Source organism: Hemitrygon akajei, chromosome 13, assembly GCF_048418815.1.
Source record: "Hemitrygon akajei chromosome 13, sHemAka1.3, whole genome shotgun sequence".
Classification (NCBI taxonomy): Eukaryota; Metazoa; Chordata; class Chondrichthyes; order Myliobatiformes; family Dasyatidae; genus Hemitrygon; species Hemitrygon akajei.
This window is the reverse complement of record NC_133136.1, coordinates 22,767,500-22,788,009: the sequence shown is the minus strand read 5'-3', so window position 1 is coordinate 22,788,009 and position 20,510 is coordinate 22,767,500. Positions and strand designations below refer to the sequence as shown.

Sequence of the window (20,510 nt, the reverse complement as noted above, 5' to 3'; positions counted from 1 at the left end):
AATATATAAGGAGCATTTTAATAGTTCTAGACTTGTACTTCCTGGAGATTAGAAGATCTGGGGGTGTGAGGAGGATCTCATTGAAAGCTGTTGAATATTAAAAGGCCTAGGTAATTTGGATGTTGAGAGGTGTTTCCTATAGAGGGGAAATCTTGGACCAGAGGCCACAGCCTCAGAATAGAGAACAGAGATAAGGAGGAATTTATTTGGCCAGAGGATAGTAAAAATGTGGAATTCATTGCCACAGATGGCTTTGGAGGCCAAGTCATTAAGTATATTTAAAACATAAATTGATCAGTTCTGATTAGGCTACGGGGAAAAAGCCTTTGACGTTTGGGGTTGAGAGGGATAATAAATCAGCCATGATATAATGGCAGAGCAGACTTGATGGGCTGAATGGATTAATTCTGCACCTATGTCTTATGGTCTAAGAAAGTATACTCTTCTTGGCAGGACTCCTAAGGAGCATTGATATACAGAGGCAGCTTGTGTTGCAAATCCATAGGTTCACAAAAGTTGCAATGGAAAGCGGCAAAAAAGGTGAATGTCATAATGGACTTCAGTCATCAAGGGAATGGGTATAAAAGTTTGTAAGTCAAGTTACTGGTGTATAAAGTTCTGGTTAGGCCATATTTAACTTATAGTGCCCATTTCTGGTCACATCACAAGAAGAATCTGGCAGCTCTAGGAATCTAATAAGTTTTGAAAAAATTGACACACCTAGTGCCAAATGGTGCTAAATGGATCAATTTCATGACCATCACATGCTTTCATGAAGAAATTTTCTTTTTAAGGACAACTTTTTAACAACATAGAATAGTTGCACAGATAGTTTATTGTTTTCTACCAAAATTGATGATGGAATTTTTCATTGAACACCTCAGAATATACATAAATATAGAAAGTTTCTTTCTGAAATATTGTAACTTACTGAAATACATTACTCACTTTAAAGCTGTATCTCACAATGTTTTGAGGAGCATGTGGATTGTTGGCAGTAAGAACACAAGTAATTTCTTCCTTTAGTTCCTAAACAAGAATCAGAATTTATATATTTAAAATAAAAATAAATAGCAAAATTTACTGACCACATATTCCAAGAAGGAGCTGGGTTCAGATAGAGCATGGGTCAAACAATCAGCAATATTGTGTTGCAAAACAACTCCAATCAAACCTCTGCAAACTGTCTCTGAAGTAGGCCCTTAGTGAAATGTTGATTATAGTGATTGTTAATATTTAATTGTTGTAAGTTTATTGCATCTTTCCTGCAAATAAGTCTGAAATTCCCATTATCCAGCACCATTAATAACAGAAATAAAGCAGATGGTAACAATATGTGGAGAGTAATTGTTCTCTGACATAATAGTTTGCTTCTGGGAGTGTGAGCAGTCATTGATAATATCTCAAGCAGTGATTTGTTTAATTTAATAATGAGGGTATGAATAACTAACATTCCGTTTCCTGACGTGTGAATTTATGTATCAAGAATAGGAAAAGCCATTTGGCCTTGTGGGCCGCTGAGTCTGTATATCTGCAGTATTCTCTTGCTTATGAAGAATATTTTTACCTTGGTCATAGAAGTATTCAAAATACATTTCCCACAGCCCTTTAAGAAAGAGACTTCCAAATATTTTCTAAAGAGTTAACAATCATTAAAAAGGAATAAAAAAGACAAACTACTGTTTAAAAAATATATATATTTAAATGAAATATAAAATAAATTGGAACACTATCAATACTATTAATGTGCTATAAAACTGTGTATTAGTTCTTAATAGTTATTGATGGAGGAATTAATGCCAAATATGCCGTCACGTTCTTTAGATTGTAAATTAACCAAATCAGCACAGACATCTGGTGTAGATTATAGACGGCCTTCATACAATGCATTCAATGGTTGAATCCTCGATTTTCATTGCCATGTTCAAGATGATTATTGATACCTTCAAATTCTTCGAAGTTCCTAACTTTTTGAAGTACTTAAGTTCTATTTTCACTCCCAGCTGTTTTTGGCATCTCCAAACCTGAATGCTTGAAACCACAATGAGCAGTTTGCAGTTTCCTGTTGCAATCTCCCTACTGCTTATTTCTCACCGACTATCAGTGACAAAAATCACTGCTTTTTGAACATGCAAATCAGGTTATTTAAAAACTATACAGTCTAATGGCCACACAAGTGTATTAAACTGTTCAGCAAGTCTCCTGTCCCAATTGAACAGCATAGTATCCCAAATAAATGAAGGGAATCCTGGCTATTTACTTGATTAATTTTTGTTCTTTAAGAGTTGTCCAAAATAAGCAGTTGTCCTGATTAACTGATGGCCCAATTAACTGGAATCCACTATATTATTATTTCACCAATTTCCTTGTCGTTCCTAAATGGGCATGGGTGTTGAAAAAAGCTTCATAATGGTATATAGAACATAGAATAATACAGCACAGTACAGGGCCTTCAGTTCATAATTTTGCACTGACCCTTTAACCAAGAATAGTTTAACCTTTCTCTCTCACATAGCTCTTCATTTTTCTATCATCCATGTGCCTATCCAACTCTCTTAAATGTATCTAATGTATCTGCCTCCACAACTACCCAAGCAGTACATTCCATGCACTTAACACTCTCTCCGAAAAAAAACCTACCTCAGACTTTCCTCCTTACCCTATACTTTCCTCCAGTCACTTAAAATTATGTCCTCTCATATTAGCTATTCTCTGGGAAAAAGGAGCTGGTTATCCACTCTATCTCTGCCTCTTATCATCTTAACACCTGTCCTCCTTCATACCAAAGTGGAAAGACTTAGCTTGCTCAATCTTTCCTCATAAAACATGTTCTCTAATCCAGCTGGGATGTTGGTAAATCTCCTCTGCATCCTCTCTAAAGCTTCTACATACCTTCTATAATGAGGTAACTAGAATTGAACATAGTACACTAAACATAATCTGTGAATGTGGAGCAGCATACGTAGATTAGCCAAAGAGGCGCGTGGTGGAAACCTGCATCAAGGAGCGTAGGAGGTGTAGCTGTGCCACGATACTGTGCCATGATAGTGGCTTTTGCGACCGCCTGGTGAAGGAAGCGATAGCGAATAAGAATTTTAGCAAAGATGAAGGTCTCACTCTAAGTAAGAACTGGAAATCAATTGTAAACAAGGTGGAACAACGGAAACCTGATTGGTTAAGGAGTAATCAATCAGGAGGAACGGACGACGGGGTTATATATACCACTGGACTAGATGTGCCTAGGTATCACCCCTGATAAAGAATACGGAATTTGTCATTGAAACACTGGTTAAAGTCGATACCTGTACCCGGTTGGAAGCCTGAGAAGAGTTTATTTGTAATTCAACTCGAGTTTTATAGAGCTGCAACATTACCCCATGGTTTGTGAACTCAATCATTCAGGAAAATTAACATATGAGAATTAAGAAAGAGCCTCTTGGACAGGCACATGGATGAAAGAAAAATGGAGGGTTATGGGGTAGTGTGGGTTTAGTACTTTTTTTTAGGATTATATGGGTCGGCACAACATGGAGGGCTGAAGGGCCTGTACTGTGCCGTAGTGTTCTATGGTTCTATGGTTCTAATTGCAATATGTGGTAAAGATTTAACATCAGTAACAATTCAGATGTCATTTCTGAAAGAAAAGTAAATAGTTATGCATAAGTTTTGATGGAATATTATTGAAAACTGATAATAAAATATTACTTACTTGTTCAGTGAGATCGAGTTGATCAGCAGGTTTGATTAGATTTGTCTTTCCTAAATTCCACTCATCTCCATCTCCCATCTCAGTTATGTCATCTTCATCCTATAAAAATAATTACTTTTCAGAGAAACACTGATGGAATTTTTACCCAATATAACCTCTAAAATACAAGGCATGACGTGTCACTCTTCATTTCTTTAATATAAAAAAAACTATTTACATTTATTTGAAGAATTACGATGGAATATAATAAAAAGACAACTGGTAACAAACATAGAAACTAGAAGACATGAATGAAGACAAAGTGGCATGTTTTAAAGATAGTTTTAAAAGAGTCAGAAGTTAGAACCTAGCCAGCTGGAGCCTTGACAGCTTGGCTAAAATAAAAACCATACTAGCCACTTGTGCAGAACAAATAGACAATAGTTGAAGGAGAAGGCCATTCAGCCCTTTGAGCCAGCACCGCCATTCACTGTGATCATGGCTGATCATCCACAATCAGTACCCCGTTCCTGCCTTCTCCCCATATCCCTTGACTCTGCTATCTTTAAGAGCTCTATCTAACTCTTTCTTGAAAGCATCCAGAGAATTAACCTCCACTGCCTTCTGAGACAGAGCATTCTACAGATCTACAACTCTCTGGGTGAAAAAGTATTTCCTCAACTCGGTTCTAAATGGCCTACCCCTTATTCTTAAACTGTGGCCTCTGGTTCTGGACTCCCCCAACATCAGGAACATGTTTCCTACCTCTAGTGAGTCCAATCCCTTAATAATCTTATATGTTTCAATCAGATCCCCTCTCATCCTTCTAAATTCCAGTGTATACAAGCCTAGTTGCTCCAATCTTTCAACATATGACAGTCCCGCCATCCCAGGAATTAACCTCGTGAACCTACGCTGCACTCCCTCAATAGCAAGAATGTCCTTCCTCAAATTTGGAGACCAAAACTGAACACAATACTCCAGGTGTGGTCTCACCAGGGCCCTGTACAACTGCAGAAGGGCCTCTTTGCTCCTATACTCAACTCCCTTTGTTATGAAGGCCAACATGCCATTAGCTTTCTTCACTGACTGCCGTACCTGCATGCTTGCTTTCAGTGACTGATGAACAAGGACACCTAGATCTCGTTGTACTTCCCCTTTTTCTAACTTGACACCATTTTAGATAGTAATCTGCCTTTCTGTTCTTGCCACCAAAGTGGATAACCTCACATTTATCCACATTAAACTGCATCTGCCATGCATCTGCCCACTTACCCAACGTGTCCAAGTCACCTTGCATTCTCCTACCATCCTCCTCATATTTCACACTGCCACCCAGCTTTGTGTCATCTGCAAATTTGTTAATGTTACTTTTAATCCCTTCATCTAAATCATTAATGTATATTGTAAATAGCTGCGGTCCCAGCACCAAACCTTGCGGTACCCCACTAGTCCATTCTGAAAAGGACCCATTAATCCCTACTGTTTGTTTCCTGTCTGCCAAACAGTTTTCTATCCATGTCAGTACCCTACCCCCAATACCATGTGCTCTAATTCTGCCCACTAATCTCCTATGTGGGACCTTATCAAAGGCTCTCTGAAAGTCCAGGTACACTGCATCCACTGGCTCTCCCTCATCCATTTTCATAGTTACATCCTCAACAAATTTCAGAAGATTAGTCAAGCATGATTTCCCCTTCATAAATCCATGCTGATTCAGACCAATCCTGTTACTGCTATCCAAATGTGCCGTTATTTCATCTTTTATAATTGACTCCAGCATCTTCCCCACCACTGATGTCAGGCTAACTGGTCTATAATTCCCTGAATGAGCCATGAAGGCTGCTAGGATACCGGGCGCAGAACTGTATGTGGCTGAAAAGCAGCTGATCAGTGAGGGGGAGAAGATTTTATGCAATAAATATACTTAAGTATGCCAACTTTGGGCAGTAAGGGGCAATGTGTAGTGAACTGCAACGTGACAAGCAGATCAGGCAGTATGCAGGTCTATCTAGGCCTTTGTAAAGCAAAGATACCTTGCATATCAGTCCTCCAAAAACCAAAATCACTTTGGAGAAATATTTCATGAAAATGCCACTGATAGCTGTTTCTTCTTTCTCCAAGGAATATAAGAAAAATAACTAACAATAAGACACTTGAACCTCCCAGTTTTTTCTATCACTCAATAAAATCACTTACTGTTCAAACCCTATCAGGCTCTTATATTCAGCCTTGAATATACTTAATGACTAAGCATCCACAACTCTTTCAGTAGACTCATAACACAGTAATCAAAAAAAATTCCTTTCACATTTGTCTGAAATTATTATTCCATATCTTTGGTGTGAATAGAATCATAGAACACTACAGACAAGAAACAGGCCCTTTTGCCCACCTAGTCTATTCTGAACTATTAATGAGCCTAATCACATCAACCTTTATCTATAGATCAGGGGTTGGCAACCTGAGGTCCACGGATCCTTCAGTTAATGGTAGGGGTCTATGGCATAAAAAAGGTTGGGAACCTCTGCTGGACTCTCCAATCAAAGGAAACACTCATACCATCTATCCTGTCAATTACTCTCAAAATCATTAATATTTCAATGAGGTACTCTTTTATTTTTCTAAAATGAAGTGTATATTAATGAACCACTCTCTTCATGAAATAACTCCCTCATCTCAGAACAAAATCCACTTCTAGCAGTGTAAGCTAAACAACTGAGAGTTAGATAACAAACAAAAATGTCCCACATCCTAGGCAAGCAACCTAAAGTGATATAGTTTCAATAGGTTTCAATAGGTACATTTAATGTCAGAGAAATGTATACAATATACGTCTTGAAATTCTTTTTCTTTGCAGACATCCATGAAAACAGGGTGCCTCAAAGAATGAATGACAGTTAAAATGTTAGAACCCCAAAGCTCCCCCCCAGCTCCCCCTCCCACACACAAGCAACAGCAAGGCAACAACTCCCTCACCCCCACCATCAAAAAAGCATCAGCACCTTCCACCGAGCACTCAAGCGTGCAGCAAAGCATCAATAAAGACACACTAACATCTACACAGTGAATAAATTTCAGGGTGATTCTAAGATGAAATAAAAGCAGCCAGCTCAAAATTATCCTTTGTTAACTGAGAAACAGTTGCAGAACCACTAAATTCCAATGTTTTTACTTTTTACAAGTTTTATCTATTTCTTATTTAAAATCTTATTTGGTCCCAAATTCAAATGGTACATTGGTATTTCCAAATAACTGTGGCAGCATTGTAATGTTATTAGTTATTTAGACAAATGATACAGAAGTGTTCATTTTCAATGAACAAAATTATTAAGCCTACTTACCTTCTTGTACTTCTTTGATATCACCTTAGCAGCTGGTGTTTGCGGCTGGATGTTAATCTACTCGGAAGATAAATTATTAGAATCAGAGTCTAATAATTATTAGATTTATTGCCACTGACATAAGACATGAATTGTGTTCTTTTCTGGCAGCAGGTCAATGTAAGCACAACAAATTATTATAAGTTGCAATAAAAATAAATTAATAAGTAGTGCAAAAGAAGAATAGTGAGGTGGTGTTCATGAGTTCATGGACTGTTCAGAAATCTGATGGCAGAGGGGAAGAAAATGTTCCTAAAATGTTGTATGTGGGTCTTTAGGTTCCTGCACCTCTTACCTGATGATAGTACTGAGAAGGGGGCATGTCCTGGATATTAATATAAAATTAATCAATTTAATAGTACAAATATTTATCTAATCTACTTCAATGCTTACATCAAATAATGGATCAATATTCTAATATCTCTAAAACTATAGTTAATGCGTCCATACATTATTTCCTCTTCAAACCTTCCCAATATATAAAGCATCATCTGCTCTTCCCTCAAACAAGAGAAGATTCGCAGATGCTGGGAATCCGAGCAACACATACACAGCAGGCCAGGTAGCATCTATGGGAAAAAGTACAATTGACGTTAACAATTGCCGTTTCACACCAAAACCCTTCGGCAGAACTGACTGCCTAGTACCATATCCTAATAATTAAAAATCCATTAATAAAACAGACATAACATAAATTGTAAATATTAATTACAGTGAGTGCTTAAGATGTTCCCAGTTACAAGATATGTTGTTTCGAATAAACACAAGAGATTCTGCAGATTTGGAAATCTTGAGCAACACATTCAAAATACTGGAGTAACTCAGCAAGTCAGGCAGCATCAATGGAGGAGAATAAACAGTCGACATTTTGAGCTGAGGCCATTCATCAGGTCCTGATGAAGAATCTCAGTCTGACACATCGACTGTTAATTCCCTCCACAGATGCTGCCTGACTTGCTGAATTCCTCTAGCATTTTGTATGCTGTTCTTGTTTAGAAGGCTATTATCTCAGTTATGAGGATATTGTATATTAATATATTATATTTTATCTGAGTTTAGTTTTTTTAGGACCTCACATCAAAGTTTTTTGGAAGGTCACAGATAGGATATATTTAGCTCTTTATCCTTCTTTTAACAAGAAAAACCTAACAGCATCATAACTGTTGCTAAGTTTGGAACATTATCGGAGGTGAACACCTATCACCAGTGTATACTGTACATAGGTGCCAAACCAAATATCACTGAGAACTTGTTTATTCCTCATCAGTATTACACTTATCTTTACTATTGCTTGGTCTTTTGAGGGCGAAAATTACCCAATGTTCTCAATGCTAGAATCTGAGCATCTTAACTATGCATAAAAATATTTTAAAAAATCTAAAAAGTGCTTGGTTAGTTGAGGAATGATTGGGCAGAATTACCATCAACCAGCTTAAACATTCAACTGTTTTCTGCCCTCGTACTTTAGAAACAGTAGCGTAGTGGTTAGCACAATGCTTCACCGTACCAGCCACCCAGGTTCAATTCCTGCTGTTGTCTGGAAGGAGTTTGTACATTCTCCCCTTCACAGCGTGGGTTTCCCCCAGGTGCTCCCGTTTCCTCGCATCGTCAAAACATTTAGTGATTGGTAGGTTAGTTGGTCATTGTAACTTATCCCATCATTAAGCTAAAGTTATAACAGGGAATTGCTGGGCAGCATGGATCGAAGGGCCAGAAGAGCCTATTCTGCACCATATCTCAATAAATAAATAAATGTCCCAATAGAAGTCTCAGTGCTATAATAGTATTATGTAAGATTATGTGCTGTGATGACCTCCTGTTTCTCATGAGAATCTTGATGCTCTTTTTAGAGAGAAAATATAAAGCATTTGGTCCAATGCCTTCAGACCAACTTTTGGAATTGAAGTCACAGAACACAGAACAGTCTAGTTTAAGAATAGGCCCTTCCGGTGCATGATGCCTACACCAACCATATTTGTCTGCATAATGTGTGCATGTATTCCTCTATTCCCTGCCTGCTCATGTGCCTGTCCAAATTCCATTTCAATGTTACTGTCGTAACTGCTACCAGCACCTCCTCTGGCAGCACATTCCAGGCACCTACAATTCACTCTGCAAAAGACATGTCTCATAGATCTCTTGTGAATATTTGCTCTGTCACATTAAAGGTATGCCCTCTAGTATATCAGGTAACCCCTCAGCCTTTGATGCTTCAAAGGAAACAATTTGAGTTTGTTCAACCTCTCTTTATAGTTTATACTCTCTAATCCAGGCACATTTCTGGAGAACCTTTTCGGCCCCCTCTCTCTATATCCTCCCTATAATTGCTAATGATTGCTTCAAATGTGGCTTAAATGATTGATTTACTGAGCTGCAAAATGACTTACTGATTTCTCACTCACCACTCCAACCAATGAAGGCATGTATCCCATATGTAATCTTTACCACCTTCTTACTCTGCCTTACCTCCTTCCTTTCCAATCCTGATGAAGGGTCTCAGCCCGAAACATCAACTGTTTGTCACAACCATGCATTCAGCAGTGCAGCAGATACAGTAATTGTGCTTGTGAATATGAAGGTGTCAGATAATTATTATCTCAATGTGGTAGTATTTAACTCCATTCATTCTGTTGTAGTTGCTGTCGAGACTTGGACACAGCAATGCTTCACTGCCTGCTTGCATTCCACCTTGCCTGAGAAATTGGACAGTCGAGTCAACTGTCTCTGAAGACTAGCGGTATTCATTTTATGTTTAGTGTTTTTTTCAGCCGCAGTGTAAGCTTCATTTTCCATTTGTGAGTTTTAGTTAATGGCCCTGTTTGGCCTGGTGTTTATTGTTTTCTTTTCCCATTAACATTATTCGCATTAAAGTCTGTCTCTCACTCCGCACTTGGGCCATATCTGAACCTGGTGACTCTATTTACTTTTTTCCGTAGATTCTGCTTGGCCTGCTGAGTTTCTCCAGCATCTTGTGTGTGTTACAGATTTTCTTATGTTTATGAAATTAACACTACTGCGAAGTCTCTTCCAGGGATGCCTACCCTAAAGAAGTTTAAATCTTCCCTTTGACAGGAGTTCAGTAAAATTCTCCCTGATTGCTGCTCCTCTGTGATCTCTGCTGCCCTCTGACTCTTGCACCTGCCATGTTGTACTTCTTCCTTCATTTCCCCCTTTCTTATTTTGACTTACCCCCTTCCTTTCCAGTCCTGATGAAGGGTCTCGGCCTGAAACGTCAATTGTTTACTCTTTTCCATAGATGCAGCCTGGCCTGCTGAGTTCCTCCAGCATTTTGTGTATTTTGCTTTGGACTTCCAGCATCCACAGATTTTCTTGTGTTTGTGTTTCTAGATGTGTTGACACCTTCAAGAGATATCGAACTAGGACAAGGGTCTATGACCCTGGTTCTGCCATTTTAACTATATTTTCCTCTTGAATTCTGTCTTCCAAATGCAACACCTCACACTCCAGCTCAGCCCACATTTCTAACTGATCTATACCCTGCTGAATCCTATGACAGCCTCCTCGCATTTCACAACTCTACCAATTGTTGTCTAACCTGCAGTCAGAATACCATCCCTCCTCTACTACCTTCTATTTTCTCTGGCTTTGCCTGATTAGCTAATTTACTACTCTCAAATAAATATTTAGTGGTGATCAGATGTGGACCTTTCTTACCCAGAAAGTGGTGAGTACTGTCAGGGTTGCAAGCAGCATTTAAGAAGTGTCTCAATGATCACTCAGATCACCTGGGCAGAGAAGGCCATTGGCCAAGTGTTGGAAGACGAGATTAATACAAACAGGTGCACACTAATAGGTGAAGGACCGAATGCCATGTCAAGTTTGTATGCTGGAAGCAGGTGTCCCAATTTTCAAACTTTCAAATTATGTATCCTGTTTCTCAAATTTGTCACTTCTCCAAAGTCAGTAATATCAATCTGTTTCTCATTGTCAATATCATGTATTGCCTTTTCCTAAACAAGCAAGGCTCCTGGCAGTTGAGACAATAGTATTCTAAAAAAGAAATCTCCTAACTGCGAGCTCATCTTGACTGAATGTGAAACTGAACTCTGTATGACTTATTACTTCAGAAAAATGAGCTATTCAGGACAGGATATAAAGGTTCTTTTTCAGAAATACATGAGACTGGGAAAAAAAAGTTTCTGAAAAGATTAAAAAGTGAAGTATTCTTTAGTTTGGCTCATGAGATATGGATTACTGTACAAAGCAAATTAGGACTCTATCTCTGATACATTTTGATATACAAAATAAACGTCTTGAATGTTTATTTGGCATAGTAAAATTCTCAAGATAATGTTACTAAATTTACTGAGCAGTCAGCTAAAGCTAAGGTAGGTGTCTTACAAATTCACATGAATGAAAAATATATTGGAAAAAGGGGAAATTACAAGAAAATTAAACAAATGTTCTGTATCCGTCTTCACAGAACAAAACACAGTAAACTTCTGGAAACAAGGGAGAGCTAAATGTCTAGTAAGGTTTAGTAAGACACGGTGTTGTTGTACATAAATCACTAAACATTAACAGCAATAAATTAGGAAGTGAAGGCAAGGAGTATGTTTGCTTACATCATCAAAATGATTTGTGAGTTCTTACTCCAATTATATGGGACCCTCTTTAGACTACACCTGAAAGCCCTAGCTGAGAAAGAATGTATTTGTGACAGAGGCATTGCAATGAAGGTTCACCAAATTGATTTCTAGTGCAGCAGGTTTGTAGTATCAGGAGAGATTAAGTTGATTGGACTTGTATTCTTCTGAGTTTTTCTGATGGAAGAGTAGATTCTCCCTACCATTCTCGCACTTAAAGGCAATTTCCCTTGCAACCACAGGAGATACTGTACAATAACTATCCCTGCCCTTATGCCTTCTCACCATACAAAGACCCAAGCAGGTTTTCCTAACTAAGTATTTCATTTATACTTTTTCAGCTGAGGGTATTGCATTTAATACACTGATTGGAAAAAATATACTAACAAATTGTTCCTCTTCCAGACACTCAACACTAAATTACCCAACCTTAAATAACTCACTTTTTTCTTTGTGTATCAGAACTGGCAATTTCTGCCTGACAATGCTTTGGCTCTGTTTTTCTCATTCTATTAGTGTAGTCTAGGTATATACCTCAGCTTTGCTGTTAGCAACACATCACACATAAAAGAAGCATTTATATCTTTCTAAACGTCACATTAAGTGATTTGGTCTCACTTATCAGAGATATTTCATTTGTTCTATTTATTCCTTCCCCACATTCCCCATTAATCAGCATCAGAAAGAAAATCAGACAGCATCAGTGACATATGATATTAATTTCATTATTTTGTGGCAGTCTGGAGCAAAGGCATAAAAAACATAAATTTCAAAAATAAATAAATAGTGCAAAAAAAGGAATTACAAGGAGGTGGTTATGGACCATTCAGAAATCTAATTGTGGAGCAAAAGAAGCTGTTTTTAAATTGCAGAGTGTGGGTCATCAGGTTCCTGAAGTAACGAGAAGGCAAGGGTCCTCAGAAGGTGAGGGTCCATTAATGATGAATTAACCAAATGGTTTCTCTCTTTCACAGTTCTGATGAAGAGTATTGACTTCTCTTTCCGCAAAATGCTTAAAGAGTCACATGATAGAGTAGATGTAGAATTCTAGCTTCTCTTGATTAGAGTGCCATGGTTAAATATCAAAACAAGAAGATTGTATTTTTACAGAAACTTCTTCACCACAAATTAGAGCATGTTTGAAATTCATTATCCCAGAGGATTGTGGAGGCTCAGTCTCGAACTGATGGAAAGATTTTCAGATACTAAGGAAATTGAGGCATGTGAGATTCAAAGTTCAAAATAAATTTATTATCAAGGTGCGTATCTCTCATCATATACTACCCTGCAATTCACATCCTTGCAAGCATTCACAGTAGAATAAAGAAATATAATAGAATCATCAGAAAAACTACACACAAAGACTGGCAAACAACTAATGTGTAAAAGAAGTCAATCTGTGCAAATACAATAAATACACAAATCAATAAATGAATACTGAGAACATGAATTGTGGAGTCCTTGAAAGAGTCAATAGGTTGTGAAATCAATTCAGAGTTGAAGTGAGTGAAATTATCTACACTGGTTCAGGAGCCCAATGGTTGAATGGTAATAACTGTTCCTGAGCATGGTGGTGTGGGTCCTGAGTCTCCTGTATGTCCTTTCCAATGGCAGCTGTGAGAAGAGAGCATAGCCTGGTGGTCGTTAATGATGGATGCTGCTTTCTTGTGGCAGTGTTCCTTACAGATGTGCTTAATGGTGGAGGTAAAGATTCCGCAAGTATGAGGGGTCAAATGACTTCTGCTTCTGTTTCTTATGTCATGTTTATTGCCGTGCTAGAAAAGCACGGCACTGCAGAAGCTGACTGAGCATCTAGATATTTCATTTCAATTCCACTTCTTATTTCCACACTGATCACTTTCCTCAGCCTTCTCCAGTGCAACAGTAAGGTCCAACAGAAACTATAAGAACAGCATCTCACATTCCGCATGGATAGTCTGCAGCCCTATAGCATGAACAAAGAGTTTTCCAGTTATAGGCAACAATACCGTCCAGCACTTAGGAGAGAAGGGAGAAATTCTTACACTTTAGCAAGTTCTTTGATAAGGTCCTGCATGGTAGGCTGGTCTAGAATAGTAATGTGCATTCCAAATTGGCTGGGAGGAAGAAAACAGGGTGGTGGCTAAAGGTTGTTTCACAGAGACTAGTGATTGGTGGTGTGTGGGAGGGATCAATGTTGGGACCGTTGTTATTTATTATTTGTAGAAATGGTATGGCTGCAAGTACACAAGGATTGCTCAGTAAGTTTGCAGATAAACCAAAATTAGGTCTTGCTGATGAAAAAGGTGTTGTGGATTACAGGGGGAGTTTGATCAGTTAGGGAAGTGGGTGTAAGAGTGCCAAATGGATTTCAACACAGAGACGCATGAAGTGATGCATTTTGTAACGTCAAACCAGTGTAAGACTTATACTATGGGTGGTAGGACAGTAGAGATTGTAATAGAACTGAGGGACCTTGGAGTATAAGTGGATGGATTGTTGAAAGTGGCATCACAGGTAGAGAGAGTGGGGAAAAGGGCATTTAGCACACTTGCCTTCATCATTCAGGGCACTGAATATAGGAACAGAGATATTACGTTTCAGTTGTATAAATCAATGGTGAGGCTGTGTACAGTTTTGGCCACCCTGATATAGGAAAGACATGATTAAACTGGAAGAGTGCAGAAAAGATTTACAAGACTGTTGCCAGGGCTGGAAGGCCTGAGTTATACAGACAGGGTGGACAGGATAAATCTTTATTCCTTGAAACATCAAAGAATGAGGGATGACCTTAGAGAAGTGTTTAAAATTATGAGAGGCAGTCTTTTCCTCGGGATAGGGGAGTCCAAAACTAGGAGCATAGACTTAAGGTGAGAGGGGAAAGATTTAAAGGGGACCTAAGAGGCAACTTCTTTCACTAGAAGGTGGTGGGTATACAAATCGAGCTGCCCAGTCAGGTAAGATAGTTTCATTTAAAAAGCTCTTTGATAGGTGCATGTAGGGGTGGCACTTGGAGGGATATGGGCCAAAGGCAAGAAATTGAGAGTTGCTAGGTAGGCAGCAAGTTTGGCATCGACTTGTTGGGCTGAAGGTCCCGTAGCCATGCTGGATTGACTTAATTACTGTCAGTCCCTCTCCTTCCAATCCTCACCCAATTCTTCCAGTTTTGTCTCTATTCCCATCCATCCCCATCACCGTCCTTGGCGTCTCCTCCACATCCAGGTTGCAGCTACCCACTACACAAATAGTTCACGTAGTTCTCTTTGTCTATCTTCATCTATGATTCATCTGCCACTGTCTCTCAACTCCAGCTCACCCATCCTCTACCTGGTGTAAACAGCTCATCATCTTTCCCCCATCCTCAGTCCGCCAATCACCGTGGACTCCTGTCTCACCACACTCCTCTCCTCTTTATGCAGTCCATCTTCCCTCTCTACTCTCAGTCTTGATGCAGGGTTTTGACCTGAAAATGGCAACTCCTTCCAACCCATCACCCTCAATACCTCTACACAAGATGGTACTTGACCCACAGAGTTTCTCCAGTAGATTCTTTATTAGTACCACACTTTGTCCTGTGTTTCCATTGATGAGGCACAGAATAAATGAAAACTCATGTGCTCCTTTTCCCACAAAGCACACAAGTTTTAACAGCACTCTTAACAAGTATGGAAAATTTCCCTTTGGTGCTTTAAGGTGCCAATGAAGAGGCATACATGAGTAAGATACAGTAGATCAGCTAGTGGAGTGGTGTGGCAACTACAACTTTGCACACAACCGTCAGCAAGACCAAGGAATTGATCACAGACTTCAGGAAGAGGAAATCAGGAGAGCACACACCAGTTGTCATTGAGGGTCAGCAGTGGAAAGTGTGAGCAGCTTCAGGTTCCTGGCATCAAACATCTCAGAGGATCTGTTCCAGGTCCAACACACTGATGCAATCATGAAGAAGGCACACCAGTGGCTTCACTTCATTAAGAGTCTGAAGAGATTTGGTATGTTACAGAAGATTCTTGCAAATTTCTACAGAAGTACCATGGAAAGCTTTCTGCCTGGTTGCCTCACTACCTGGTATGGAGACTCCAATGTACAGGGTTGAAAGAGGCTGGGCAGCAGACTCAGCTAACTCCATCAGGGGAATAGCCCTCCCACCATCGAGGATATCTTCAAGAGATGGTGCTTCAAGAAGTGGCATCCCTCATTAAGGAACCTCACTATGCCCTCTTCTCATTACTACCATCAGAAAAAGGCACGAGAGCCTGAAAATCCACACTCAGAGTCCTAAGAACAGCTTCCATTGCCATCAGTTTTCGGAACTGCGGTGAAGACTACCTCATTTATTTCTCTTTTTTTGTACTATTTGTTATTTTTGTAACACAGCAATTTTTTATGTCTTGCACTGTAGTGCTGTCACAAAAAAACAAATTTCACCGGGTGTTCGTCTTAAGAAACCTGATTTTTATTCTGAGATTGGAAATGAAAAAGGATGGCCGGAGAGTGGCGATGAAGTTATTAGACGAGTGATCTGAAAATACGAGTTCAAGTGTCATCATGGTAATCAGGAAAAAAATTATATTCCAACAATTAAATAAATTCAGAAGAATGGCATAAAATTACCAATTAGTTACGCATATACAGTATAACCCCTTATTCGGTTCACTCATGTAGTGAAATCTGCAGTTTCCAGTGGCGGAGGGGCAACTCCGGACCCAGCACTACCCTATATGAAATGGCTGAGGGATTAGTGGAAGCCTGAGAAGGGCAGTAATTATAACCCGTGAAAGGAAACATTTGGAGGCAGTAAAAGGTAGCGAAATCAACTGAAAAAGGGCGAAAAACCAGCACCTATCGGAAAGCAATCTTCTGACTCAAGGAGCTCCTGGCAACAACAGTCTCGCCGGTGAGCACACCTAAAATTATTTCGGAAGGGACGTTAACAAACACAAACATACAAGATAAGAGGGGAGAGATTTAAAAGCGACCTAAGAGGTAACTTCTTTATGAATGGGGTAGCGAGAACCTGGAATAAGCTGCCAAAGGTCGAGGCTGGTACAGCTGCAAAACTTAAGAAGCAAATTGAAACATCGACTACTGTATTTATTCCTCTCCACAGATGCTGCCCGACCTCCTGAGTTCCTGCAGCGTATGGTACATGAGACTTAAGAGGTATTTGGTTAAGTGGAGGGGAAGGACCAGGAGGGTTATGGGCCGAACGCCGGCAAATGGGACTAGCATGGGCGATGCTGTGGCTAGTTCTGACCATTTGGGCCGAAGGGTCTGTTTCGGTGCTACACGACAGAGAACCTTTCCACGAAACCAGATCCTCCCCACCTCCCCCCGAGTAATGTTGGGCGAACGACCATCGCCTCCCGCACCGATCAGCGTGCAAATATTCGCAGCGGTAGACAGAAAGAGCCCTTTAATTGGTTTCCTCTAAAACAACATATTTTAATGCAATTACCGATTTAGATCTCTGTTTCGGCATCTCGAGCAACCGACCCGTCGCGGCAACCGGCCCCAGCAGCCGGAAGTTGAAATCCGTATCCTAGGCAACCGCGACTTCCGCTGCTGCAAGCCCACTCCTCTCTGAGAAATGAAAGTCATATCCCCGAAGTCAGTAAAAATATTAAAAAGAAGAAAAAAAATTCCGACAACGTAAACATTCAGTTTGAATGATGCTTCTCGTTGATAAAGGAAAATATGCTGGAAGCTTCCAGTAGGTCAATTAGCATCAAAGACGAGAAGCAGATTTTAAATGTTTCACGTTCATCCATTTTGTGTTATTGCATCAAATTTCCAACAACTCCAATTCGGTTGTTTTTTTTAAAAAAATTGCATTTTGAGCATCACTTCCCCGAAGCTGGACGTCACCAGGGTAACGGGATTACCTCTAACGGTGCCTAGCTGAATGGTAGTGCTGGCGAAACAAAATGGTTTTTAAAAATCACCTCTAAAAAAAAGTGCTTGCTCGTCTTGCGTTGTTTTGACACGCCGTTGATTTTTGTTGGGGGGTGGGAATAATAAGGGATTTTTGTTTTGTGTCGGGTGGGGGGTCCTGCGAGGTGAGGTGGCTCCGACTTCCGGACCCGGAAGCTGGAGTTGAGTCACGGTCTCTGCGTGAGATGGAGACTGGCGCCGGGCTCGCTTAAGGAATAAGATGAGATAATCACACTGGCCGCAGGACTAAACAGTACCGGTGTCACGAACAGCGAGCGGTGGGTCTTTATTCGTGATAGACAAAGGGGCTCAACATCACCTCATTGTTCAAAATGATGGAAGAAATCGATCGGTTCCAAGTCCCTACCGCCCGGTCCGAAATCCAGCCGCTGGTAAGAAAGGGAATGCAAAACAAATATTTTTGTTTTACTTTATATTGTGTAAATCCAGTAATCAGTGCTCCTTCCTGTGCTGCTTTTCATTGGTTCAAGCTCGGGGCCTTGCCTAGTGGTTTTGTTTTGGTGGCAGTAGGGCTCAGCCGTCTCTTTTAAATGCTATTATTGGTTACTATTTGTTTTCCAAAATGTCTCGGCTTGTGGTTATTACTTCCAGTGCAGGTTTCAAGCTTTTAGAAAATAGTGTGTTCATATCGTGAGTTTCCAAGCTTTAAAATGTCCGGAGACTGGTTGGGCCTCTGATGGATTGCTGCTTTTGTCCTGTCTCCAAGACTGAACGTCAGAGAGAGCGAGTGAGCCAAACTTGTGAGTGGATTGCGGTGCAGGATGTCATCGCTCTTAGGCTCTTTACTTTGAATCTTAAAAGGATGATGCAAGTCATGTTAAAACAGAAATATACGATTTTAATGTTATAACGTATGTCTTATGACTGCATTGTTTTATTTTTAGAGTGAATGCTAGTAGACAATTAATGCATTAAATGGTTACAGCTTAAAAGGAGATCAATTCATTGAATCCATCGTCTGTACCAGCTCTGTGTAAGAGCAACCCAAATAATCCTCCTCCCATTTTTGCACCCCGCCCCCAGAGCCCTCCAAGTTCTCTCCTTTCGTATCTGTTTCCATGTCCTGTAAAATGTCCCCACTGCACTCCTGAGAATGCACACCAGACCCTAATCTCTCTCTGTTTGGTTGTAGGGTGGGCTTTGGGGGGAAGTAGGAGGGCAGGGAAGAATCTTCATGTTACTTTTGGTTCTTGTACAATGCTGCCTTGTTCTTGAGCCTATAACCATTGGAGATAGTTTCTCTTCTGCATTCTCAGAATTTTTTTGTCCCCTTTTCTAAACTGGTGCACAGAACTGGTTGAATTTGTGGTTTGTATATACTCATTATGCCTTCCAAGCTATTTAACCCTTCTGTTTGAGTTTCTTTAACTGCCTCGCCCCGTGTTTAACGACCTGTGCCACATATTCTCAGAAGTCTATTCTGCTATCCCCTTTTGTTTATACTGCCTTTTCTTAATCAAAATGTAACAGTTTGCATTTCTTCATGTCAGTACAGTTAAAAATAAAATTAGGAAGTGCTGAAAATGATTCTTGTAGATCAGATGGCACCTGTGCAGAGATCATATTCATTGGTCACCTGAAATGTTAACTGTGTCTTTATCCCTTCATGGATGCTGTCTGACCTGATGTTTATTCACAGCACTTTGTTTCCTTTCAGGTTTCCATCTACTGCAGGAATGCAATTAGACATCAGTTAGATATGGTTCATGATCTGTAACAGCATTTTCAATGTAAATTTATTATCAAAGTATGTATATGTCACCATATACTAGCCTTAGAAATGTTAAAATTAAAACGTTCTTTGATTTCAACGAGATCACTTTCCATTTTTCTAAGCACTAATAAGTATCAGCAATTTCTTCCTGTTTCAGCTGCTTCTGCCAAGAATTGCCTCAATTTTCTGCACTGTCTCCATTATAAGCAGATATTTCAAAATATAGAGGCCAAACTGAACATTGTATTTTAAATAAAGAATCAAATGTTCAATTCAGTTGCGTCCAAGCTAACTTTTTTTTTGCACTCTGAGCTCTGGTATGACAACAACCAACCTTCCCTTGGCATTGTAGAGTAAGACAGCAAAGAGACAAGTCCTTTGGCCCATCTAGTCCATGTTGAGCTGATCTTTTGCCTTGTCTCATCTATCTGCACCTAGTCCATTTCCTGCCAAATTCCTCTTATTCATGTGCTATCTAAAATTCTCTTAAATGTTACAATTGAACTTGCATCTACCACTCCCACTGACAACTCCTTTCCAGATTTGCACCATCCTCTGAGTGAAGAAGTTTCCCCTCAGAATTCTTTTTAAATGTTTCAAATTTCACACTAAATCTATGACCTGTAGGTCTAGTTTCATCCAACTTGAGGGTAAAAGCCCTATCCTCATAATTTTGTGTACTTCTATAAGATCTCCCCTCATTCATGTGTACTTCATGGAATAAAGTCCAAACCTATTTGGGAGTCCTAGTGCAAGATTCCCAAATGGTTAACTTGTGGGTTGAATCGGTGGTAAGGAAGGCAAATGCGATGTTAGCTTCATTTCAAGAGAATTAAATTGACTTTATTTTTTTACATCCTTCACATACATAAGGAGTAAAACCTTTATGTTACGTCTCCATCTAAATGTGCAATCATAGTAATTAATAATTATAATAAATAGAGCAGTCAATGTAATATAGAGTGCACTCAAATCAGTGTGTGTTCATCAATCTGATTGCCTGGTGGAAGAAGCTGTCCAAGAGCCTGGTGGTCCTGGCTTTTATGCTGCGGTACTGCTTCCTGATTGGTAGCAGCTAGAATAGATTGTGGTTGGGCTGGCCTGGGGCCCCAATGATCCGCCGAGCCCTTTTTACACACCTGTCCTTGTAGATGTCCTGAATCACGGGACATTGACAACTACAG

At 39.7% G+C, this 20,510-nt stretch overlaps 2 protein-coding genes across 3 annotated transcripts in view; one reads left to right on the top strand and one right to left on the bottom strand.

Annotated features, from left to right (window-relative positions):
• The window catches only part of dnai1.2 (dynein, axonemal, intermediate chain 1, paralog 2), a 147,865-nt gene extending 130,361 nt beyond the window's left edge, over window positions 1-17,504 (bottom strand). The window contains exons 1-4 of the mRNA XM_073064242.1: window positions 17,116-17,504; window positions 7,033-7,089; window positions 3,710-3,808; window positions 949-1,029 (exon numbers count right to left, since the gene is read on the bottom strand). Of these exons, the coding sequence (XP_072920343.1) occupies window positions 949-1,029; window positions 3,710-3,808; window positions 7,033-7,089; window positions 17,116-17,139 (261 nt within the window). The 5' untranslated portion in view covers window positions 17,140-17,504. The remainder of the gene's footprint in view (window positions 1-948; window positions 1,030-3,709; window positions 3,809-7,032; window positions 7,090-17,115) is intronic.
• Window positions 17,505-17,710: 206 nt separating this feature from the next.
• Window positions 17,711-20,510, top strand: part of fam219aa (family with sequence similarity 219 member Aa) — a 44,633-nt gene continuing 41,833 nt past the window's right edge. For both annotated transcript variants that reach the window (XM_073064244.1, XM_073064243.1), the window contains exon 1: window positions 17,711-17,983. In XM_073064244.1, coding sequence (XP_072920345.1) covers window positions 17,924-17,983 — 60 coding nt within the window. In that variant the 5' untranslated portion in view covers window positions 17,711-17,923. The remainder of the gene's footprint in view (window positions 17,984-20,510) is intronic.